A 26722-nucleotide genomic window follows, 5' to 3' on the forward strand; every position below is an offset into this window, starting at 1 on the left:
CAAGGACACCTTAAATGCATAAAGCGCCACAAATCCTATCCCTCGGTGTTAAAAACACCTTAAGTGCACTAAGGCACAACATACAATTTATTCCTCGTGTACATGGACACTTATATAGCTCTTTCCTCATGCTTAAAGCATCAATAAATTTATATGAATCATATAAAATTCCTTTTCAATATTCTAAACTAAATTAAGCATTTAGTTTAATTAAACATGCTCTCTATCATGTCATAAATAAATATGTGGTTCATAAATAATATTCCAAACTATTATTTTCCATCCAATAATCCATCGCAAACAAATCATGCTTCATAATCCAATCACCAATAACATCCAAATCATAATTTCCAATCCAACCCTAGCATAATACTACTGGTAATCAATCAAACACATTTAGCATGCTACTACACTAATATAATTATGCTAAGTACGCGAACGTACCTTGTATATGATCTTAATATCACCACTATTAATAAAAATCGCTCATTTCAAAGTCTCCTACAATTTAAAATCATAGAAGAATATTAAAATCCACTCTATACAAATTTCCAGCAATATATACTATTATAAAACCCTCATAATTTATTTAAAATAAGCTGAAATTATATTTAAAACATCATACTTCAATCCCAATTAATGGGTAATTAAAATTCCTTAAAGAAACTTGATTTATAATGCTTTACCAAAAATTCCAGCACTATATTTTAATTAAAACTTGTTGTAATTTAGTCTTAAAACACTTTAATCAAAGGTTTACACCGTTATATATCATATTCCTTCAATAATTTATAAATCAAGAACCTAGGGTTTCAAAAATTGGGGCCTTTTAGTTAAAAACACAATCTGAAAAATTAATTAACATAATACTCATAGTCAAACATCAAAAATCAAATCACAAAACCCATAACTAATATTTAGATCTAGGATTAAATTGTTTTTTTTTAAAACAAAGATTAAATTTTTTTTTTCGGAAAAACTTGGCAGCCGACAGCCACCAGGCTGCTGGCGGCCACCGCTGCCGGTGGTCGGCCGGTGGTGGTGAAGGGCAGCTGAAAAAAGAAAAGGGGAAGGGAAAAAGGAGAAAGAAAATAAGGAAAAAGGAGAGAGAAGTTTACCTTGGGTTTTCTCCACTCTGGGCAAAGTTTGATTTGCCTCATATGTGGGATATTTATACCCCTTTTCCCTAAACTTTTCTTTTTAATTTTCCTAATCCCATCCCTAATAAAACTTTACTAAAATAAAACTTTCCTAAATTAAACCCCAACTTAATTAAAATAATTAATTAAATAAACTTTTCTTTTATAAAATGTTTCCAAACTTATTAAAATAAATAAATAAAATACTTTAAATAAGATATTTCAATTCAATTAAATACTTATTTTAAATAAAATACGTATAAAAATACGAAATATTACAATGATGATCACCCGAGAGAACCTCATGATCTGGTGAAGAATCAGCATAGGTCTTGAAGAGGGCTCTGTTGTTGCAAACATGAGCAGTAGCACCAGAATCATACCACCAATCGTCACTTGTAGTAAGTGAGGCCATATGCATTTCTTGTATCATGCCAATCTGTAAATCAGAAATCATGGCTACAATATCTCCAACCTGCTCAACAACATTAGCCTGATCCTCACTCTTATTCTGGTTTTTCTTCTTTTTTGGATTCTTGCGAGTGTTTCCGTAATGTCCTTTCTCACCACATTTGTAACATGTAATTTCAGAAATATCTTTCTTAGGCTTTTTAGTAGGATTACTGGAGTTATTATTAGAATTTGCCTTTGTTTTCTTGCCTCCCTTCTGATTATTTTTTACATAGTTAACCTTGGAACTAGAAGCATCAGCGTGTTTCTTTTCACGAACACGAGTTTCCTGTTCAATTCGTAAATGCTTCTATAACTGTTCCAAATTAAATTCCTCAGAAGTATGTAACAATTTCTTTCGATATTCATTCCAACTAGGAGGCAATTTTGCAATAATTCCACCCACTATTAGTTTTTCAGGAATTTTTATAGAAAGATCTTTAAACTTGGAGACAAAAATAAGAAATTCGTGGATTTGATCAAGAATAGGAAGAGAATCAGACATAGTAAATTCAAAAAACTGCATAGTTATAAACTTATCTGCTCCTTGTTTCTCAGAATTGTACTTTGTCTCAAGTGAATTCCAAATATCTTTTGCTGTCTTGAGAGGAAGATGAAGTTCGTACAGTAGATCAGACAGATGATTAAGAATATAACCCCTACACAACACTTCATCTTCTTCGCGCTTCTTCCATTCTGCCACCGTTTCAGGAGTGTCTTTGTCACTCGGTTCAGGAAGAGAAATTAGATCAACATACAAGATGTAAAATATCTTCAGAGTGGTTAGGAACAACTTCATGGTCTCCTTCCAACGAGTGAAGTTTTTTCCATCAAAGCGATCAAGTTTTCCAGCATCAGAAACATTCTTCATTGCATCCATTTGATATAAACGAAAATAATACTTTAAGATTGTTAGGAAATTAATCAAAGGGACGTGAAGAATCACTGTCCTTAAAGTATTATTTGCCCCCACTAAATTTGCACTTGGGAGATGGCAAAGATACTTCTAGGATTTTCCCTAGATACTAGTGTTTGATGACTGCAAAAATCAACATACACTTCATCAACGTTTTTTATGAAAATTATAGAGAAGGGAAAGAAAAGAACGTAGTTTGGAAAAACAAATCATGTTTATTTATAGAGAAAAAAAACTGACAAGAAGATACAGTTATTTTTTTTTTTAATTCTTATCTCCTTAAAACTCCAATTGACATCATTATCCATAATTAACTTATTAATTACGAATTTATTTAAAAATAAATAATTAAATAAGTAATTAATATACCTATTAATTACAAGCCATGGCGCGCACGTGTAGTCATGCTAAGTGTTCTTCATATAAATAATACATTTATCAACACAATAATCCAAGTAACATAAACATTACAAGTATATTTTATTTTATCAATGTGGGAAACTAACAAATAATTATAATGCTGACATCATCAAAAGTATACAACATTATAAAGCAACACGAACTTCTCTAAACTTTCTATGTGGGATTGCTCCTACACATATTGTTAGAAGACTATCTAGTGAATTATTACAACCAATATATGCTTATGTTGTGTCTCTTTTTTGCATTTTCTTTCATAATAGATTTTTTTATTTTTTTAATTTTTTTTTTCGTTTTTTTGCAACCTTACTCAATTATTACGACAAATCATGAGTGCAAAATTCAGCATACACAAGATCAAATACTGTTTATATCATTCCCTTGTGCCTCTCTCTACACTAAAGAACACTTGAGCTAGGAGGTTGTTCGTGTTGGGCATGTGTATGTGATGAAGTATTGGCCGATTTACGAATACTTATTTAATATTTATAAAGATAACGCCGGTCAAAATACTCATATGCTTTGTATATCGATCATCAAATAAAGTTAACATATAAGATTTCCTAAAAAAAAAAAGGACATATAAGATGAATAAACATTACCTAAACATTAATTATCAATGACAATTGGAAGCAAATTAAAAGCGAATAAAGCCAGCAGATACAAGAAATTAAACAAGTAATGGTACATAAAATAAAGAGCAGCGATTAATACTATCAAGGTCGTACAGCTACAGAAGATCTGTAAATGATGCTTGATTAACGACATCTGATTGATCTGAATAATAGAAATTATATGAAATTGGTGTTGGTTAAGGTATAACCTTAATATCCCCCTGAAGGAGCATCATCGTCATCATAATTTACATGAGCATAAGTTTCAACAAGCTTTCTATGCAGGTGTAAAAAAAATAAATCAAGTTTTCTATAAATGCCGGGCGTTGGTGATTCGTCGGCCACTAAAGGACGGGTGGCTGAGACGGTGACAGAAGCTATGAGAAGCATTGTTATGGCTACGAACACCACCGTAGTAAGACGTTTTGTCAATTGACTCATTTTGTTTATTTGTTGTGGTATATACTTGTATATGCTTAGTTATGTAAAGTTGAGTTGAAACAACTATATTTATATATAGATAAGTAGGGATTTTGGGTGGATCTAAATTTACGGAACAGCCATGTTCATCAAACGTAGTTTCCACTTAAAAAAAAGGATGGAAGTTGTTTCCACACTTTCACTTTCATACTCCTTCCAATTTTAAATACTTGCTCCATTTATTCATAAACGGAATTTTAGTAGAAATTGGAGAAAGTAAGAAAATAGAGAGGTAGTGAGATAGGTGGAAAAATAAAAAAATTATAAAAGGCAAAAGTAGTGGAGAGAATTGGAGGAGAGAGAATATAAAACTAATAAAATATTATTCATGTTGGGTCTATTAGGTGAGAGAAATTAATTAAATATTGTAAAAGCTTTCCAAACAAGGAAATGTAGCAAGTATTTAAAAACGACCGGAAATGAAAAGTAGAGCAGGTATTTAAAAACGGAGTGAGTAATTGTTTAAACACAAGTTCATATATATGGCGGTAATAAAATTTGATTTATGTTGAGTCTATTAATTGGAGAAAGTAATAAAATATGAAGGTAGTGGGGTAGGCATGGAAGAATAAAAAATTGTACTTATAAAAACACAAAAATAGTTGAGAGAATTGGAGGAAAGTGAATATGAAATTAATAAAATATGATTTATGTGGGTCTTATAGTTGAGAGAAATGAATTAAATATTATAAAAGCTTTCCAAATAAGGAAATTGAGCAAATATTTAAAAATGGTCTTTCCAAATAAAAAAATGGCGCAAGTATTTAAAAATATCCAAAAACAAAAAGTGGAGTAAGTATTTAAAAACGGAGAAAGTATATAATTAATTACGAAGTATACTCTGTATGAACTTTTGCTCATTAGTAATTCTTCATACTCTGTATGGTAGTTGACGAATTCTTTGACCGAGCCTAGCCGTCTAGCTATACACATCGTTTTATATTAGATAACACTTTAGTTGGGTTATTAGGCATATGTTTGTTAATATAATGAATATATTCTAATGCAATTATCTTTGATTATATATTAGTAATAATTATAAATTCAAAAATAAATGTTGAAACAAATCTAATAAGACCCCAGCCTTTACGGCTTCACGACTATTCCCATCAACTTTTTTAATTAAACCGTTACTGTTCATGTTGTGAAGATCTATTGGGAGTGGCTCCCTAACTCCCTATCTTTTTGGTCTTTGTGGCTTTTCTTAGTCTCTTTAGTGTTTGAACTTGGTTATCCTTCTATCTATTTTCGTATTTTCTTTCATATAAGATTTTAATTTAGTTTTCGCAATCTTGCTCAATTATTACCACCAATCACATTCACGAGTGCGACTTTCAGCATAAACAAGATCAGGTGTTATTTATATTATGCCCTTGTAGCTCTCTCTGCACTAAACAACACTCGAGTTAGAAGGTTGTTTAATATCGAGCATGTGTGACAAAGTACAGGACGATTTACGGATACTTATCTATAACGATAAAGCTGATGAAATTACTCATATGCTTTGTATATCATCAAATAAAGTCAACATAAAAGATTTCCTCAATAAAAAAAATATATAAATATAACATATAAGATGAATTAACATTAATAATCAATTACAATTGGAGGCAAATTAAAAGAGAATAAAGCCAGCAGGTACAACAAACAAGTAATGGTAAATAAATTAAAGAGAATCAATTAAGACAACAATAAATTAAATACTATCAAGGTCGTATGTCTGAAATTACAGCTACAGCAAATTATCCTTGATTAACGACATCAGAATAATAAGAATTGTATGATGAACATGCTGTTGGTTTAGGTATAACCTTAATATCCCCCTGGAGCATCAAAATCGTCATTAGCATATACATAACCAGAAGTTTCAACAAGTTTTCTACGCAGTGCTACAAAAAACCAAAAAGAAAGTTTTCTATGAGTGCCGGGTGCTGGTGATTCGTCGGCCACTAAAGGACGGGTGGCTGAGACCGCGACAAAGGCCATGAGAAGCATTACCATGGCTACGAACACCACCTTATTAGTAAGACACTTTGTCACTTTACTCATTTTGTTAATTTGTTGTGTATATACTTGTTGTATATGCTTAGTTATGTAAACTTGAGTTGGAACGACCATATTTATAGATAGATAGATAGTTAGAGGTTTTGAATGGATAACAAATTTATGGAACAACCATTTTTAATTTATCAAACGTGGTTCCCACTTCGTCTTAAAAAAAAAAAAAAAAAAAAAAAAACGTGGTTTCCACACTTCCACTTTCATATTTTGGTAGTCAACTCTATTTTAAGGAATACAAAATGACTAATAAGGGCTTTGTTATATTTTACTGTGGTAGGGTTTTAAAAATAATGAGGGTATAATAATTGTCATTATTTTACCTCAAAATATTTGAATAAGCTTTTGAAAAACCTCTTAGCTTATTTGGTGGAATAAGCTCTTTAAAATAATTCACCACCAAAAATCTCAATTAGCAAATTTTAGCAATCAATTAGCTAAGATGTTGTGAAGGAGATTATTATTGGTGATAATGCCATAGATCCATTGGAGGGACAATGGCATTAAGATGAAATTCTAATTTACGATCAAAATAGTCCATTTTGACGATAGTGACCTTATAATATTCAGATGTATTTATATATATTACATTAAATAACACGTGATTTTTAATAAGTGTGTCATTTGATACTTAAAATGATTTTGAAGAAATCAATAACTTTATACTAAAAGCAAAATCAGAAATGACACATGTCATTTACTGGTTAAAAATTTTTCCTCCATTTTTCCTTTCTCTTTTTTTTTTTTTTTTTCCTTTCTCCAAAAACTTCAAGAAAACTATCTATAACCCATAATATATTCTTTCCCGATTGACAACAATATTCTTTCCATTATCAAAATAATACCACTATCGAAGATTCATATAATATTATCATTTTTTTTTGTTTCACTTTACTATTTTTGAACTTTATTTCAATTTAAAAGAGAAAAATTCATTTTAGAAACTTATATATGCATACACTATATATATTCATATTAATATATAATAGCACAAATATTAATCAAAATTTTTATTTTTTTTAATAAAAAAAATTTATAGACCTTAAACTTTATTTTACTAAAAATAAATTGTATACCTTTATTTACGTAAAGTATTACTGAATTAGCATTGCAATTTGTTACAATATGAAGTTAGTAACAACCGTGCGTTGCACGGGATTTAAGCTAGTAATATATATGGCACAAGTCAATCCTTGATTTCGAGCTTAGATAACGGAGGGTATATAGTCATTGAATATTCATTTCATAATATGCATAGTGTTTCTCGGATTCACGACTGCTCCATCTAGTTCATGTTGTAATTATCTAGTGGGAATGGCTCCCTATTCTTTTTTGTTGCTTTTCTTAGTCTCATTAGTGTTTGAACTTGGTCATCCTTCTCCTATTGTTGATTTTCTCTTAGAAACAGTGTTAGCCCGATCAATTCATCATTCCCTAATAGTTCATCAACTTTGACTAACCCTATTAGGAGGTTAAGGTGTTACAGATATTATCAACTACTTTCTTCAGTTAATTAAAGTCTTGGCTTAAGGAGTGGTACTTAAGACTTAAAATTTGTTATGAGAAATTTTGTAAGCTAAGACCAAGTCCACCTAGCTACCAACCGATTCCAAGGAAGGACAAGAATATCAGATCTCTACAGCTCTACTCCTACTTCCGAGGAGGCCTTCAACCACACAATTAAACCCTAGCTAAGGGCTTATAATACCTACACACCTACAACAACTACCTTCAAAACGTACACAACTCACTCCATCCTTGAGCATACTCTTGCAATTAAACATTGTATTTATATTTTTTTAATTCTTGTGATTATAGTGGAAGTTGTAGAGATTCTCACATGTACTCGTGGTTTTTACTTTTGTTGTGTTTTTTACGTCACCAATTACAAGAGAATAAAGCCAGTAGGTACAAGAAACAAGTAATGGTACATAAAATAAGAGAATCAATTAAGGCAGCAATTAATATTATCAAGGTTGTACAGCTTCAACAAATGATTCTTGATTAACTACATCTGAAAAATAAGAATTATTGGTGTTTTTTTTTTTAATTTTTATTTTAAATTTAAGGAAAAACAAGTACCCATATATTAATAATCAATATCCACCAAAGTTTGGAGACTTTGGGGAAATTGGTTCATAACAATTCACTCCATATTGAGACTAGTATCCCATCTAGCAACAAAGGGCCTGTTCTGATTTACTGAATTGAGCTGAACTAAACTGAACTGATTGGAGCTGAATTAAACTGAACTAATTGGAGCTGAACTGAACTGAACTGAATTGTTTATGAGAGAAGGAAATTAAGAACTTAAATGATTGGAGCTGAATTGAACTGAATTGAACTAAACTGAACTGAATTGAAATTAAGCTGAAGAGAATAGGCCCAAAGTGGGCAACAACATTACCGGCTCATTTAATGCAAGAGAAAGAAAGGAAGCTATCACTAAGTCTCAAAATTTCATCATACACAAGGAAGATAGGAGACTTAGTGATAGCTTCCTTTCTTTCTCTTGCATTAAATGAGCCTTAGTTAGGCTCATTTAATGCAAGAGAAAGAAAGGAAGCTATCACTAAGTCTCAAAATTTCATTATACAGTTCAACAGGTTCTTTAGACACGGTTTGGGCTCAAGTGCACTGCTCGATTGAGAACAAGATCATAGCCATTCGTAATGGATTGGAGGCATGTAGAACAAGTCATGGTCAGAAGTACAAGCATAAGCCTTTTCATCAGTTGAATGGAAAGGTATCCCACTATTGTCTATCTATTCTTCTCGGTGAGACGAACAGGATGCGAGGGTTGAGTACGGATACCCATCGACGCTGTGGGTGTGCTCTACGTACTACCCACGGCTTACCTTGTGCGTGCCAAATATACGACTCGATTGCTGCAGGGAAGGGGTTGTATTCGAAGGACATTCATCCATATTGGAAGACCCTTGTCATTGGAGATGGTGTCGACATTCCTAATATAGTTGATGAAAATGATAAGGATCGAGCTCATTTCCGCAACCTTGTTGATCAGGTTATTGCCAGCGATCCCGTGATTCTTAGGCACGTGTCTCGAGTTATTGAGGGTGAGATGGATCCTAACTACGATGACCTTCAGGAGCCTAGAGTCAACCCCCATGTAAGGGGACGACCACCCGAGAATCGTAATAGGCGGGATCCTTCCTTTTTCGAGCATGTTCAACGTAGTGGGCGAGAGAATCGATCTAGAAGTAGGCCACCCCCATTTGATACAGGTGATTATCGATTTAAATAATATTTTTATACATCATATATTATAATTTAACTATATGTCATATTATGTTTTTGATTTTGTAGGTACCGGGTTCGACATGCGACAATGCAGATACAGCAACGCTATTCCCAACATTATTTGGCCTTATGTCGTAGGTGTTAAGGACGTTATTGGAGATGGGAACTGCGGATTTCGTTGCGTAGCAGATTTATGGTATGGAAATCAGGAGGAGTGGCGATTGGTTCGACATCAAATGGCAAATGAGGTTGGTTCTCACCCTTGGCTGTATAGCATGATTTACTACGACATATGGGGCCAAGGGGTTGGTTCAGGATTGTAAAGGGAGGTAGACCGGATCAGATGGGACGGTGATGCGTGTGAAGAGGAGCATTGGATGGTAGCACAACAGGATTTTTTTGCTATTGCCACAATATGGAATGTGGTGGTGATTTGTTATGGAGTAGGAAATAGACCGTCATGCTACTATCCATCTACTACTATTTTACCGTTGAACAATCGTGGATGCTTAGATAGGCCTTCTAGTGAGTTTGTGATTGGAACTGTTGGTGGATCGCATTTCATTCGGTTGCATATGGATCGTGAACACCCACTGCCTCCAATTTCACCAATGTGGTTTAACGCTCGTCAGGCAAGTGTAGATGGGTGGGAGACAAGGTACGAGAGAAGGCTTCAACTGTGGCAGACATTAATCAACTCTTAAGTACTGTTGAGTATTTTCGTGGATTTTGATTAAACTTTCTTATAACTTTAATAATAAACATGGTTATTTTTTAAATTTATTTTAAGCAATTCTTTTCAAAATATATTAAGCAAGTACTACATAATTAGAAAATAAAAAACTCATACATAAATGTCAACTTGATAATTTCCAACAAATGTGTAAAACTTAAATGTCCACTAACAACATCCAAAACATAGATAAAACAACAAAGTCCAAGCTAATATACATATGACAACTAATCTCCAAGTCCATTTATTGCATTCCAATCATCAATCACTTGCTCCAACATTGCTCTGGTGTCTCTCGATAGCGTAGGGTACTCACTAAGTGATCGCTGTGCTGTAACCATGAATCGTCCTACCCACTGCACAAAAAATTATAATTGTATTAATAGTAATTATAAGAAAAAAACATAAATAAAAAACAACTAACAAAAAACTTACATAATCAACGTTGGTCCTCTCAGGAAGACCGTGATCATCCTCAACATTAGGAGTGACGATAGGATGGCTAACTCTCCTAAACCATGATAGGTAGTCAAGTGCACAAGTATGTCCTCCATGTGGAACTCTAGTATATCCACCAAGCAGAAGACTGAACGCAGCACCGGGAACAAATCTATCCCACATGCGATTAGTCATCTGAGCTGAAAAACTGACCCTATAAGACTTAACACTAACTGGTCTCTGAGCATCATCGGGCCTAATCATGTCACCGGGAATATCCTGTATAAACCCCAACTGTCGAACAACTCGACCGGGCATATATGGCTCTATGATGCCTCGATAGCGAATACATCCGGTAAACGTAGTCCAAGGCACCTACAATGCAGGAAAAGCTCTGTACGACAACCAGCATACCTACAAATTAATACAAGGGTAAATCAACTGTAAATAAAAGAACTGTAAAACAAATAGTATTACGTATCTATTTATACCTCATGGTCACCCAGCTGGTCAAGTCGAGTACGAAAGGACACGAGACGCTGTTGATGCTTCCTCGCCATACCAACATCCCATAACCCTGCACGTGCATATGGAACGTCTCACGTCAACACACCCTGGTGAGGCCGAAAACATGGAAAGTACTCGTATATCCAAGCCTGTAGAAGAGTTAGACAACCCACGATAGAATCACATCCATTTCGGGTGGCATGCCCGAGCTGACGATACAAGTACGCTAGTGTGGCTGAACCCCAGGAGTATCTCGTCAACCTCTCCAGGTTATGCTCCACAAACAACTCAGTGAGAAAAGAAGGGTGGGTACGAGAACCGCTCTTGTCAGTAAAGAGCGTGTTACCCAATAGGACCCACATGTAACCAATGACCTGAGTCGCCTCTAGTTGCTCTGCACTACGACACCTAGCAATAATCTGGTCAGTATGGACGCCACCGTTCCTATAGATGGCAGTTTGAGTCCTGACCTGTAGCTCCTCCGTAGTCAACTGTAACAACTCAGCTGCAAATGTCCTATACTGGTCATTAGAGAGGTCATCGGCAACCATATCCCCATCAACCTGAATACCAAGTATGTGGTGTACGTCGTGCAACATGATGGTCATCTCACCAAAAGGTAGGTGGAATGTGTTTGTGTCTGGCTGCCATCTCTCCACAAAAGTAGAAATCATCAGAAAATCAAGGTGGTCGTGCATAATGCTCGGCAGGTGCGACAACTCAATCTGGCGTATCCACGTAGCAATGTCCGTCGTAAATTCCTCTATCCATTCAATCAACGATCTACGCACAGTTACTCTAGTATGACACCGCAAAAACTGTCGATCTTCCCCATCCCAAATATATCGAGCAACATAGGCCCCGAAACTAGGAATAACTGTCCCAACCTCGGGTCCACCCTCCATCGGCCCTTGAACAAGCCAAGGTGCTACAGATCGAGGTGGTCGTGAACTCGTAAATCTCCCATCAAGACCTCTCGTCACGACAGTCGGCTGCTCCTCAGCATCAGCATCAGCATTAGCATCATCGTCCTCAGGTCCATCATCATCGTATCTCGAACCCGAACCCGAAACCAAAACCGAGCTAGTAGTCCTCAACAAAGGATTAGGACCGGCTCCCTCCTACTCATCCAAATAAGTCCCACAACTCTCCACTTCTCTGTCGCGCTCTGGTAAAGAACTACCTTCTCGTATACTAATCCCCGGCCCCCTATCTCTCCTAATCGACGCATTAATGCCGCGTGATCTAGCATGTCGTGGACCAGAACCCTCAACTACATTCTAAATTTAGAATAAAATGGCATTAATACTTGTGCTTTTTAATCTAATGAGTTTAAAATGGCATTAATATAAAACAAACAAGCTCGACCAAACAAACATTTCAACCAAATACTAAATCAACATTTCATAAAATTCAAATCTAACAACACCAATTAATTAACCAATTAATTATAACAAAATCAACCAAACAATATTTCTAATAATTAACAATTATAACAAAATCAACCAAACAAACATTTCATAAAATTCAAATCTAACAACACCAATTAATTATAACAAAATCAACCAAACAAACAATATTTCTAATAATTAATAATCAACCAAACAATATTTCTAATAATTAATAATTATAACAAAATCAACCAAACAAACATTTCATAAAATTCAAATCTAACAACACCAATTAATTATAACAAAATCAACCAAACAAACAATATTTCTAATAATGTGTTGTGTATATATGTTATGTAAAGTTGAGTTGGAACAACCATACTTATAGATAGATAGGATAACAAATTTATGGAACAACCATATTCATCAAACGTGGTTTCCACTTCATCAAAAAAAGAAAAAAAAAACGATGGACTTGGTTTCCACAGTTCCAATTTTGAAATTTGGCTCTAAAATGGAGCAATAATCATGGATTCATGGAGCATAAAGCAGATCCCAATCGGAAGTGACAACAAATGGCGTGTGAACATCGTAGAAGAAGGTCTGAACTCCATGTTACTGTTGTTGGTAGTAGGTCATGTAGAGGTTGCATTAGCACGAGCCAGGCCACGCCCTTTTGCACCTAATTGCGGTGATTTGCCATGCTTAGACGGATTCGGCCACCAGTCTGGGAAGCCCTTCAATTCAAAGCAACCGAAACTAAATGGCCAGTCTTCTTGCAATATGTGTAGTGCATATTGGACTTATCATCGGAACTCGCAGAGCTTGACTGCTTCCCCTTCCCTGCGCTTGTACAGAGAGAAAACCCAACGGCATCAGGGGGCTGCTCTTCTGGAATTTGTTTTGCAAGTCGAACTCTTTCATATTGCACCACCAATTGATAGGCTCGATCAAGGGAAGGCACCAGGTCCTAAGATAGAATGTTGGTCCTAGTCTAAGCATATTAGTCAGTGTATAACCCCATCATAAATTCATGGAGTCGAGTATTCTCACGGCACTTCTCACGTTCTGGACCTGTTGTACACTTATCGCAACAAGAGCAAGCAATTAAAGGTTCATGATTGTAGACACCTGATTGTGTCCCCCAAAAACCAAACCCAGTGATGAATACCTTTCACGTCATTGATTATCGAACGAGGTGAAATTTGAAAGAGTCTCGTGAATATCTCTATTTTTAATAAAAATACTTCTTTCTGTTTTTGAAAATCTTTCTTTTTGAACCCAGTTTATGAAAAACGTCCAGTCCAGTTTAGTTTGGTCCATAATATGGGTCCAATAATTGTGTAGTTGTATGGGGATTAAAAAGACCTTTCTAACGATATATTATAAACCTAATTCCAACGAATAATGAGGAATTTATGGCCAAAATACTAAACTGAGCCCAAACCGGATTTTACTTACGACCCAATGATCATGTAGAGGGTCCAAAGGCTTAAATCCCATTCCTAAACTAATTAGGATTAATTAGAAACTTCTATTAGTTTCTAAAAGATCTTAATTATCCTTTTTGAAAAGATAAGATCAAAGAGTTTGAAATTGAATAAAATTTTCCTTTTTTAAGTCCTAATTATATTCGAAATGAAAGACGTTCAAAGATGATCAGATATTATTTTCGTGCCTCATAAATTTTATCCAAATTTTATATGGTTGAATAGATCTTGAAATTATCTTTCCAATGATATATTATAATATTAATTTTGAGCTATAACGAAAAAGATATGAAAGAAATACAAAACTCTATCCAAAACTGACACCCTTCCACTATTTCGGCCATATCTTTTATTCTACAAAAGATTTTAATCTAATTCTAATTGGGTTGGAAAGTAGAATTTGAAATATTTCCAATTACATATTATATTCCTTATTTGAACTTCTGGATCAAAAGATATGATAAAAATAAAATCCCCAAAAAATTGTTCCATCGCGAAACGATGGCCCCATCGCATTGCGATGGACCTTATGGCGCCACGATGGCTCTCGACAGAATCAATTTTATTCCGATTCGAATCCTAACTCTTTTCTAATTGTTTCCGGATGTTTTTCTTTATAAATAGGGTCGATATTACTCGTTTTCAAATCAATCAACAATCATCATCTCTTCTCTTTTTAAAAGCAATAGCTTATTCTTTTCTTCTCTCTCTTGATTTCTAAGCCTAGCCTTTTCGAAATACAATATTCCTCATTCATGAGACTTAGACACACCTAGCCAAGCTCGAAGTTGCCTTCGCCCTAGACGTGAAAGGTTGATAATTTCTGAGAGTTTGGTCCCAAATCTCTATTTCAATTATTTAAATTAATTATTTGATTTAATATTTTCCTTGAAGTTACTAACGTGTGTATTGTTTTTATAGAAAGAGATACGAGGCAAAAAAGTAAGTTGTTTTATTGCTATATTTTTTATAGAAGGCATGCTTAAATTATATTAATTCCTAGTATCATGTTAGGATGTTATTTATTGCTTTCTAGTATCATAATTAGGTTGCTTTCTATTTTTTCTATCATGCTAGTATCATGTTAGGATTAAAGCATTGATTTTTTTTTTGTTTAGTGACATGCTAGGATTATTAATCAAGTTAGTATCATGCCTAGGATCTTGCTACTATTATTATGCTTCGATGAGATTGAGAATATTATGATGATGATGATTTGTTGTGTTAATTATTATTATTATGTTGCTTGATATATTATTGTTATTGCTTGATCACGCCGTCTCTTGTAGGTTTAAAAGGAATTTGTAGTTGAAATCATGCTTAATAAGATAATTAATAATTTTATTTAGGCTAATGTGATTTTAATTCAAGTGATCGCCAATAATAGTTTTGTTTGTGCATTAACATTCAACTAACATAGATTAAACAGGTTTAAGATTAATATATTGATTTTATGTTAGCCAGAAAGCGTACATGAATATGAGAAGAATAAAGTAGAGGCCTATTTTTAGGGCAGGTTCAATCTCTTTTAGATTGGATTTGTACTTTCATCCCCGAATATCCAGTCATGGTTCCGGACCACTATGGAGTTAGCGATCTCATGGATCGTGAAGGGGTGTAAACTTCACCCTGTGAACGGTTTACAAGTTCCTAAAACTTGTTGGCGACTCTTTTGTTCTAGCTTCCTTCCCTTTGGACGCCATCATACTTAAGTGTATGTTCATAGTGGGGCTCAAGTGTGGGATGCTTGAAATATTCCTTACAGTGATTGTTTAATTCTTCCTACAAAGCAATCAGCTTCCCAAAGTATGTAGCCACAGTCATATTTTTAGACTGTTCGCACTTCGCAAGAAGATTTCACTTGTTAAATACGGGGACCGTTCACAGTAGCAAAGCGTATCTTTAGCGTATCTCTTAAGCGTTTCACGTCTTTATACTTGGAAAGAGTACACTTAACCTTAGGGTCAATAGTGTTCATTAGCCATGAAATTAACATAGCGTGGATGGTATTCCAATCCGTTTGAGTACACGGAGAGGAAGGTGAGGTAATCGTTCCATCAAGAAAGATAAATTTTCGACGAGCCTCCAACGCGGTTTGAATGTCACTGGCCCATTCATCATAATTCTCGCCATGAAGACAGGTCGGAGTAATGAAATTTCTAGGACGGTCATGAGGACCAAGATAATATGGTGATGTAATATCGATGCGAGGTGTAGGCGATGGCAGTATATCATCACCGGCCATGGTTATGGTTTTGGTGTTTTATTCTTCCTTGGGCTCTGATAACATGTAGAATTAGGTAAGGGCTCAAAGCTTGCCCACGTTCTCTTTCATTTATGAATATATAGCATACAAAGTATTCACCCAAATCTGGGATAAAACCAAAATATATGGAAGAAATATTCTAGTGACAATCTAATCCTATAAACAAGGAAATAATTAATTACGATAAATTAAAAGATATTCTCCTAAAATAACGTAACAAGTATTGTTGTTAGTTGTTTGATTGGAGATAGTATTGTTGATTTCTTGATTCTGGAAAATTCTTAATTGAATTGGTTTAAAGATGGCTGGAGAAAAAGGATTTGATAGTTAGAATAGGAGTTTGGAGTTAACACAAGATCCTAGTTCAATTTATTACATACACCATCTGATAATAACATACATAAGTTCATCTCTGAGGGTTTTTATGGTGAAAACTATGCCTCTTGGAAGAGGTTAATGGTTATTGGCTTGTCTACTAAGAACAAACTAAGTTTTGTGGATGGTAGTATGTTTGCTCTAGTAAGTACAGTTGCTACTTACAAAGCATGGGTTAGATGCAATGATTTAGTAATTGGTTGGATATTGGGAGTTCTTGGACTAATTACTAAGAAGAGTGTGTTCTTTTATAAGACTCCTAGGAATATATGGCAGGATTTAGAAGAGAGATATGGACATGGACAAGTGTCTTCAATTGAATTATATGGGATTTAAGAAGAAAATTTTGCTGTACATTAAGGAACTGAAGAGATAGTTGAGTTTTTTTGCTAAGATCAAAGTCTTATGGGATCATCTTGATGATGTTAATCCTATACCAGTATGTACTTATGGTGGCTGTGTATGCAATGAGAAAGGGAAGTTTTTGAAAATTCAACAAGACTCAAGACTTTTATAATTTTTGATGAAGCTGAAGGATGAGTATAAACAAGTTTGGAGTAATATCTTGATGATGCAACCTTTGCCTACTCTAACTGTAGCTTACAGAATGTTTTTACAAGAACAGAAGCATAAGAAAATTAGTGAGCACAATACTACTTCTATAGAAGGATTTGTCTTTGCAACAGACAGGTGAAGATTCTATGATAATAGAGGTTTCAACAACAACAAAACTGGTTTTCAACCTTATAACAACAATAATAATAGATCAGGATGTTTTTAGTTTTGGTTTGTGAACATTGTAAGATGACAGGACACTTGATTGATTGGTGTTACAAGCTTCATGGTTTCCTAAATGAGAAGAAATCTAATAATGGGCAGAAGAAATTCGCTAATATGGCTCAGGGTGAACGTTCAGTAAGCTTTGATGATAATGGAGATAACAGCATTACAGCAACATTTTCTAGAGATCAGTACACCAAGTTTATGAACTACTTAGCTAATTCTAAGGAAGGAGCAGTAGCTGTAAATGCTCAAGAAAAAAAAATTGAAGAGAATGCTCAAGCTACTTGCAGGGCTACATATTTTGCAGGTCAACTCTGCATTCGTTCTGCTTTTAGTAATGGATGGGTAATTGATAGTGGAGCCACAGACTAGATTTACAGTGTTTTAACCATGTTTGGTACTTATAAAGTGATGAATTCAGAAGATGATATAGTAACTATACCATATGGTAGAAAAGTCTCTATATCCCATGTAGGAATAGTTACTTTATAACAAAACATTGTGCTTAAAGATGTTCTTTTTGTTCCTGAATTCCAATTTAACCTAATCCTTGTGCATAATCTTTGCAAAGACCTTTCTTACTCTATTAAGTTCACTTCTGCCACTTGTATCATACAAGATCCTACCTTGACCGGGGAACTTCTTCTTGGTAATCAAAATTCTGGCCTATACCTTGCAGATAGTGTTCCTTTTGTGAGAGATCTTTAGAATAGCTTTTATCTAGCTTCTATAGTAATAAGGTTCCTCCAGATTGTAAGCTGAATAATGATGCGAAATTGTTGCATCTCAAATTAGGATATTTGCCCTTTAGGCAGTTCAGTCATGTTATTCCTAATTTATTTAAATGTAAGAGATTGGAATGATGATATTTTTCAGATATGTCCTCAAGCAAGACAATGTAGAAAACCCTTTTCTCAAAGTTCAATAAAAACTTCTTTTCCTTTTGAGCTTATACATGTAGATATTTGGGGTCCTTTCAAGCATAAAACTCATAATAGTTGTACTATGTTCCTAACAATTGTAGATAACTTTACAAGCATACTTGGGTGCACTTATTGAATTTTAAGAATGCTTCTATTAAGATTTCGGTCTGATTAATTTTGTGATTTTTGCTGAGAATCAACATGGTTTTAAGGTGAAATGCATTAGATCAGACAATGCAAAGGAGTTATGTGAAGTAAAAATTAATGATTTTTATCTTGCTAAGGGAATCCTACATCAAATAAGTTGTAGTGATACACTTATTGAATAGCGATTTTGCGACAACCAAAATCTGTCGCAAAAATAACAAAATCCGTCGCTAAAAATATTTAAGACAGCGAATTGTCGTAATGGGTTTGTCATAGTTAGCTATGTTGCAAATTTTAATTTTACGACAGTTTGACTGTCGTAAAAAAATATTACGACGGTTTTACTAATTTCAACGACAGTTTTATATTTTGTCGCTACAATATATTTACGAGAGTTTAAAACCGTCGCAAATCAGCTACGGAAACAAAAACTGTCGTAAATTACAGACTTACCGACGGTTGACCGTCGCAAAAGGCCGTCGCAAAAAATTAAAAAAAAAAAAAAAAAAAAAGAAATTCAACGTCTTCCCCATTACCCCTGCCCACTTTACCCAGGCCTCCCTTCCCCCATTCCCACCCACTCACCCACCCCAACTCACCCTTCCCACCACCACAGACAACCCTCACACGTTGCATTAAAATTTACAAAAGTACAATCTTCAGATCTAAAAATCAAACCCAGAAATCAAACAAAAAAACAAGAAAAATGAAAACATAAAACAAAAAAATATAAATAACAAAACATGAAATACAAATACACATCAACTAATAAAAAAACCCTAATAAAATCGAACAAAAAATTAATTAAAAACCAGAAATTTTCGAAAAAAAAGTACTATGCAAATTCATACAAAAAAGCCACAACATATATATATATATATATATATATATATATATATATATATATAATTCATCAAATCGAACAAAAGTAAAAGAAAGTTAACATATAAAAAATGATAACCTTTAAATAAGAGAAATTCACCACATAAATCAAAGTTAACTTAAAATAAACACATGAAAATAAATGAAAAATAACAAAATAAACCGGTAATTGAACAGAAAATTATGAATTAAAACCAGAAATTAAACATAAGCCACAGAAGCAATATAAATGAAAAATACAAAAAAAAAATTAACATACCTTTGAAAATTTTCTCTTCTTTGGGTTTTTATGGTCAAATTCGACCATAAAAACTCCAGATCTGGAAATTTTATGGTCGAATTTGACCAAATAAAATCCAACATCATGAAATTGGACATCCAAACATGATGTTTTGTGCTCCACGACCGCAACCACGAAAGAATTAGCCCAAAGAAATTCGACCATGAAGTTTTTTTTTTTACATGAGAAAGAAAGAGAACAGAGTAGTGTAGATGGTCACTAAAGAAAATGAGAAGAGGATAGAGAAATTGAGATGAGGAGAAAGGAGGAGAAGAGTTGAACCAAGAGAAAGGAGAGAGGAAACTGATAGAGAAAATGAAATGGCGGATGAACCAACAATAGGGTTTGGTGTGGGTTTGTTGGGGTTTTAAATACCCATAATAAAAATAATAAAAATTAATTCTACGACAGCCATAATCTGTCACAAATTACGGCAGTTTTTAAAACCGTCGTAATTTGTGACAGTTTATAGCTGTCGTAAATATTAAAAAAATTTACAATTATTTTTAATGTCTATTACGACAGTTGTACTGGCCCAAAACTGTCGTAAATCAACGACAGATTAAAAAAACCGTCGTAATATTACGACAAAAACAAAAACTGACGTAAAATTAAAAAATTGCGACAGTTTTGCTAGCCATCGTAGAAAAATGGTTGCTATTTGCCCGGATTCTAGTAGTGACACCTCAGCAAAATGGGGTAGTAGAAAGAAGCACAAACACCTTCTTGAGACTGAGATAGCTCTATTTTTTTAATCTAAGGTTCCTTATAGGTATTGGGGAGAGTGTGTTCTGAGTGCAACTCATATTATTAACAGAATTCCATTATCTGTTTTACATAACCTTTCACCTTGTCAAAAGCTTTTTGGGACAGCTCCTGATATTTCTCATCTTAAAGCTTTTAGATGTCTTTGTTTTGTGTCAACATCTAAAGTAAGAAGAACCAAGTTTGATCTTAGAGTAGACCCTTGTGTCTTAATTGGTTACTCTCCTACACAAAAATGTTATAGAGTTTTGCACCTCAATAATAATCACATTACAATAAGCCGAGCTGTTCATTTTTTTTAGCAACACTTTCCTTTTCATGTGTTGCAGTCTAACAAATATCCTTTTCAATTTTTCCATCCAAATGAAAATAGCAACCATATTTTCATTGATCCTTTTGTGGACTGTACATAAGGATGTTCTGCATCTGTCTCAACCCAAATTCATGTTTCTATCTCATTTGACACACCATCTCTTCCTCCTCTAGTCAATCATCGTTCTCATCTCCTAATATTCCTTCTCCTCTTTCTATGTCTATTTTTGATTCAAACACTAGCACAAATTCATCTTCTCTTTTTTTATCCCACCATACAACCCTCAAAGGTTACAGATATTCTAGATACTCTTCATTCAGGAACAGTTCCTGATACTAGACATTCCACTAGACAAAGAGGGCCACCTAAATGAATGAAAGACTGTGTGTAAACTTCCTGCAAAAGCAAACCCACATTGGTGCAACCTAGTCTTCTATTCTGATATTATATCTACTCATAAAGCCTTAATTGCAAAATCTTCCTCAATTTTTGAACCAAACACAAACAAAGCAGCCTCTAAACATTCAGAATGGGTTTCTGCAATGCAGAAAGAAATTGATGCGCTAAATAAGAACAAAATATGGGATATAGTTGACTTACCTCCCGGTAAAAAGGCCATTGGATGTAAATGGGTATTCAAGATTAAACTCAGAGCAAATGGAACAATATAATGGTATAAAACAAGGCTAGTATCAAAAGGACACACTCAAAAGTATGGTGTTGATTATGAAGAAACATTCTCTCCCATGGTAAAAATGTCAATTGTTAGGTGTATTATTGTTGTAGCAGCCAATAAAGGATGGGATATGCATCAACTTGATGTTAATAATGCCTTCCTTCATGGAGACCTTGATGAGGAAATCTACATGACACTTCCTGAGGGTATTTTAGGTTATCCTGGCAAAGTTTGCAAGCTTAGAAAATCATTATATTGTTTGAACCAAGCCTCTAGATAGTGGTTTGCTAGGCTCCTAACTGAGTTATCAAATTAAAGCAAGGGTTTGTTCAATGCCATAGTGATGCATCTTTGTTCACCAAGAAAAATGCTAAGAAGATCACCATTGCTGATATATATGTTGATGATATAATATTGACTAGTGATGATGTTGAAACAATTGTTGCTTAAAAGCTCATTTGGACAGAACATTCAGCATCAAAGACCTAGGGAAACTCAGTTTCTTTCTAGGAATTAAAGTTAGTTACTTACCAGATGGGGTTGTTCTAACACAAAAGAAATTTACACATGAGTTGCTTGCTTAGTGTAACTTTCCTTTACACAAGAGTGCAGTCACACCTTTACCTCAGAATTTAACTTTGACACAGATGACGGTCCTTTGATCTCTGATCCAGCTTTGTACAGAAGTCTTGTTGGAAAGTTAAACTTCCTTACCAACACAAGGCTTGACTTGTATTACAGTGTTCAAGCTCTTAGTTAATTCATGAAAAAACCCAGAGTTTCTCACTTGGAGGCTTTACAGCATATTCTTACATATGTGGCATATACATAAGGCATTTTATTAAAGGGTTCTTCTGCTTTTACACTCCAAGCCTTTAGTGATGCTAATTGGGATTCCTATCCTGACTCAAGAAGAAGTGTTACTGGCTATGTTCTACAACTGGGATCATCACCAATTACCTAGAAATCAAAGAAGTAACCTAAGGTATCCAAGTCGATCTTCCTCATAATCTGAGTACAAGGCAATGGCTAGTGCTGCAGAAGAAGTAACTTGGATTGTCAGGATATTAGCAGAATTGGGAGTTAATGATCTTTTACCTGGCACTCTTCATTGTGACAACCAATCTGCAATCCATATAGCAAAGAATCATGTGTTCCATGAGCGTACAAAACATATAGAGATTGACTGCCACTTTACTAGAGAAAAGGTTATTGAATGGCTTATTAAGCTGACTTACTTGCCTACTAATTCTCGACTAGCTGCTGTCTTCACCAAAATCATTCCATCAGCTCAGTTTGCAGATCTTTTGGCCAAGCTTGGCAAGTTAATCCGCAGTCCAGCTTGCGGGGGGGGGGGGTGTTGAGCACACTGCTGAGTCCAGTCCACATCATCAAGGCCTAAGGTAGCAACCCAACTGAATAACAGAATTCTATTATAGAATCTAGGATATTTTGTGAAAAACTACCTTTTAAACTCTAGATTTTGCGAAAAACTACCCTAAAAACAAAATGTTGTAATTAACTACCTTATAAAGTATAAAATGTTGTAATTGACTAGCTTCCAGCAGAATGACACATTTGACTCTTATTTCCTGACTTTGACCATGTCACGTGAGGGTCACGTGACCTTTTAATGACTTAATTCCCCCCCCCCTTTTCCCCAAATTTTCCCGCTTTACACCAATTCAGCCCATATAATTATCAATGTGGTTGCAAATAAACAATATAAAATCTGATTAATCGTATTGTTAAGGAAAAGAGTTGGTATAAAGCAAGAAAATTGGGGGAAAGGGGGGAATTAAGTCATTAAAGGGTCATGTGACCCTCACGTGACATGGTCAACACCGAAAAATAAATTCAAATGTGTTACTCCAGTGGGAGGTAGTCAATTACAACATTTTATACTACTTTATAAGGTAGTTACTTACAACATTTTGTTTTTAGGGTAGTTTTTCGCAAAATTCGAAGTTTTAAAGGTAGTTTTTCACAAAAAGTCCTAGAATCTATTTTCCAGCTGTATAATTCTGTTATTTTACTTTTTTCGATTTATAGTCAGTTGCTAGAAATAAATAACCTTGCACAGTTGCAATAAATTAATTCAGAATAATTACTCCAAAAGCTCTCTTTGTATTTTTCTCTGGTTTTCAATGTAGAAGTTCCTCCTTGGCTCCTTTAATTTGTGTTCTTAGCTCCATTTTAAAAGTGTACAGCAGATTTTGACAATCTCTTTAGTGTTTGAACTTGGTTATTCTATGAACTTGGTTATTCAGAATATGTATTGAATATATGTTTTATACTCTATCAATTACAACCAATCACGAGTGCAACATTTAGCATAAACAAGATTAAGTATTGTTTATATCATGCCCTTGTGGCTCTTTACACTAAACAACACTCGAGCTAGAAGGTTGTTCATATCGGACATGTGTATGTGATGAAGTACGGGTCGATTTATGGATATTTATTTATAACGATAAATAAACCGATCAAATTAAATTACTCATATGCTTTAATTGTATATCATCAAATAAAGTTGACATGAAAGATTTCCTCAATAAATATATATATATATATATATATATATATATATATATATATATATATATATATATATATATATATATATATATATATATATATATATATATATATATATATATATATATATATATATATATATATATATATATATAAGATGAATAAACATTAAAAATCAATTACATTTGGAGGCAAAATAAAAAAATAATAATAAGAAACTAGTAATGGTACGTAAAATAAAGATAATCAATTAAGGCAACAATGAATACTATCAAGTATCAAGGTCATATGTCTAGAACTACAGCTACAGCAAATGATCCTTGATTAACGACATCTGAATAATAAGAATTATATGATGAATTTGCTGTTGCTTTAGGTATAACCTTAATTTTCCCCTGGAGCACCAACACTATCATGGAAGTGCAGGAAAACTAAAGCAAGTTTTCTATGAGTGCCGGGTGCTGGTGTTTCGTCGGCCACTAAAGGACGGGTGGCTGAGACCGCAACTAAGGCCATGAGAAGCATTGCCATGACTACGAACACCACCTTATTAGTAAGACAAAAAGTACTGTTCATGTTTGGTGAAAAATTAAAAGTTGAAACTGGTTGAGTTAGCTTATTTTCTCCAACTGATTAAATGATTGTATTAGCTAATTTGACTATCTGATTGTATAAGTTAATTGTATAAAGGTGTTTGGTTAACAATTGAATTTTTAAAGCTGTTTGATTATGCAAAATGACCAACAAAGACATTGTTACATTTTATTGTGGTAGAATTTTGGATTTAATAAGGGCATAATTGTCATTTCATTTCAAAATACTTGAATATGTTATTGAAAAAGCTAGCTCCTTCTAGAATTTTATTGAAAATGAGCTTATTTGGTAGAATAAGCTCTTTAAATCAATTCACCACCAATCACCTCAATTAGCATATTGTAACAGTAAATTGGCTAAGATGTCGCGAAGGAGATTATTATAGGTGATGATTATTCCATAGATCCCTTAGAGCTAGAGGTGTCCACCGTGCGAGTCGTGCGAGCTGGGTTAGGGTTAGGTGGGTCGCGGGTTGGGGTTTCATGACACACGACACGACACACGTTAGGTAGGGTGGGCCGGGTCGTGGGTTGGGTCGGAGAAGTTGGACACACTAGGGTTAGGTTCGTGGGTTAGATGGGTCGTGGGTGGGTCGAGCTGGGTTCGTGGGTTAGACGGGTCGTGGGTGGGTCGAGGTGGGTTCGTGGGTTAGGGTGGGTCAAAGGGTGGGTCGAGGTGGGTTAGGGTGGGTCGAGGTGGGTTCATGGGTTAGGGTGGGTCAAAGGGTGGGTTTGGGTTGAGTTGGGTTAGTGTGTTAGGGTCGGGTGGGTTCGTGTGTTAGGGTCGGGTGGGTGAAACGGCTAAATGGGGTGTGTGATGTTTTAATTTTTACAAAATTAACAATTTGATGGCTTGCTCTTAATTAAGATGCCTACGTATCCTTATATCACAAAATAAGGAATCAAAGCCAACGTAGTTCTTATATTGTACTTATTTTGGAATTTGGGGGAGGAAGGGGGGCTTGGACCTATCTTTAGAAAATTAAAATTTAATTTTTCAATTAAATTCTAATTTTCGAAAAATAAGTTGCCTACGTATCCCGAAAGAATCAAAGCCCACGTAGTTCTTAGCGTACCTGATTAAGACTTTTCTAGCCACCCATGTTTGTTGCATCATCATCCCCGGAAGCTGCATCATCCGTTGACGACTCCAATATCATCACAGGATCATCTTCATCGTCTTCGTCTTGCTTTAAACCTTGAGTTCTTCTTTCAGCTTGATCCCAATCTTTCTTACAAACACAAATTTGAATGCTTTCCGGAGTTAAGCGAGATCTTTTTTCATCTAACACTCTTCTACCTGCACTAAAAGCAGACTCGGAAGCAACTGATGAAGCGGGAACTGCAAGTATATCTTTTGCAATTCTCGCTAATATAGGAAAACTTTTTTGATGTTCTTGCCACCATTTTATAATTTGAAAGCTGTTGTTGGTCTCATGTTGATATGACAAATAATCATTAATAGCAAGTGTTGAAGAAGATGATGATGAGAATGATGTAGATGCTTTGTGTTTTTTTTTCATAACTTTATCAAGAAAACCAAATCTAGAATCGGAAGTACTAGTATTAGTTGGTGTAGCTAAATCAAAACCATAAATAGATGCATAATGATCATAAAGGTCTCCCAAAACAGATTTGCATTTGTTAATATATTCACTAACATCATAATCGATTCCTAAACTTGTATAATAAAATTCTAAAAGATTTTCCAAACCTTCAGCTTTGACACCGGGGTCAAGAATAGCAGCAATTCCATAAATAATTGGAAATTCACTAAAATAAGTATGCCACTTACGTTTCATGCTATCAAGAACGGGACGAAGTTCATCAATCTTCATATGCTCTTCGATGGTGTGAACAACTTTAACACACTCAATTACTACTAAATGAATGTTAGGCTCGTAGATATAAGAGAAAATATGAGTTGCACTATCAAAAGCATTTAAAACATCACGAACAAAAGAAGCATTAGTCCATTGACTTTCGGTTAATAACTCAGTAGGATCAACACGAGTCTCGTTGTAAAGTTGGGTCAAAATATCACGATACTTTATAGCATCATTCAACAAATTGAAAGTAGAATTCCAACGGGTAGGGGTATCAATAGACCATTGTCTTTTCTTAAGACCTCTTTCTTTACACATAGCTATGTACTTTCGTCTAACTGACTGAGTTATCCTAATCCATTTTATAACTGTTCTAATTGGGTTTAGCAATGGTTGCAACTCAGCGAGACCCTCTTGAACAGACAAATTCAAAATATGAGCACAACATCTAACATGCA

At 34.5% G+C, this 26722-nt stretch overlaps 3 protein-coding genes across 3 annotated transcripts; 1 reads left to right on the forward strand and 2 right to left on the reverse strand.

Moving 5' to 3' along the window:
• Window positions 1-486: 486 nt before the first annotated feature.
• On the reverse strand, window positions 487-2469 carry LOC145583752 (uncharacterized). Its single transcript, XM_081640732.1, has 3 exons — window positions 1996-2469; window positions 1441-1878; window positions 487-501 (listed from the first exon to the last, which is right to left on the reverse strand). The coding sequence occupies exons 1-3, from the start codon at window positions 2467-2469 to the stop codon at window positions 487-489; spliced, it is 927 nt and encodes a 308-aa protein (XP_081496858.1).
• Window positions 2470-8622: 6153 nt separating this feature from the next.
• Window positions 8623-9661, forward strand: LOC145583753 (uncharacterized). The gene is made up of 2 exons (XM_081640733.1): window positions 8623-9322; window positions 9405-9661. Exons 1-2 carry the CDS (start codon window positions 8623-8625, stop codon window positions 9659-9661), a joined length of 957 nt encoding a protein of 318 aa, XP_081496859.1.
• Window positions 9662-13410: 3749 nt separating this feature from the next.
• Window positions 13411-16142, reverse strand: LOC145583754 (uncharacterized). Its single transcript, XM_081640734.1, has 2 exons — window positions 15770-16142; window positions 13411-13538 (listed from the first exon to the last, which is right to left on the reverse strand). The coding sequence occupies exons 1-2, from the start codon at window positions 16140-16142 to the stop codon at window positions 13411-13413; spliced, it is 501 nt and encodes a 166-aa protein (XP_081496860.1).
• Between the last annotated feature and the right edge of the window lie 10580 nt (window positions 16143-26722).

The sequence above is a fragment of the Chenopodium album genome, chromosome 16 (genome assembly GCF_948465745.1).
Source record: "Chenopodium album chromosome 16, dcCheAlbu1.1, whole genome shotgun sequence".
Classification (NCBI taxonomy): Eukaryota; Viridiplantae; Streptophyta; class Magnoliopsida; order Caryophyllales; family Amaranthaceae; genus Chenopodium; species Chenopodium album.

Bases quoted from the DNA above. Each gene is read 5' to 3' on its own strand.
- LOC145583754 (XM_081640734.1), bottom strand. From the start codon at position 16,142: ATGGCCGGTGATGATATACTGCCATCGCCTACACCTCGCATCGATATT. The intron at 13,539-15,769 runs GTATTTAACAAG...GGACACAATCAG, and splicing joins TGCTACTGTGAACGGTCCCC to GTGTCTACAATCATGAACCT.
- LOC145583752 (XM_081640732.1), bottom strand. From the start codon at position 2,469: ATGGATGCAATGAAGAATGTTTCTGATGCTGGAAAACTTGATCGCTTT. The intron at 1,879-1,995 runs GTGGGTGGAATT...CGAATTGAACAG, and splicing joins AAATTCCTGAAAAACTAATA to GAAACTCGTGTTCGTGAAAA.
- LOC145583753 (XM_081640733.1), top strand. From the start codon at position 8,623: ATGCAAGAGAAAGAAAGGAAGCTATCACTAAGTCTCAAAATTTCATTA. The intron at 9,323-9,404 runs GTGATTATCGAT...TTGATTTTGTAG, and splicing joins GCCACCCCCATTTGATACAG to GTACCGGGTTCGACATGCGA.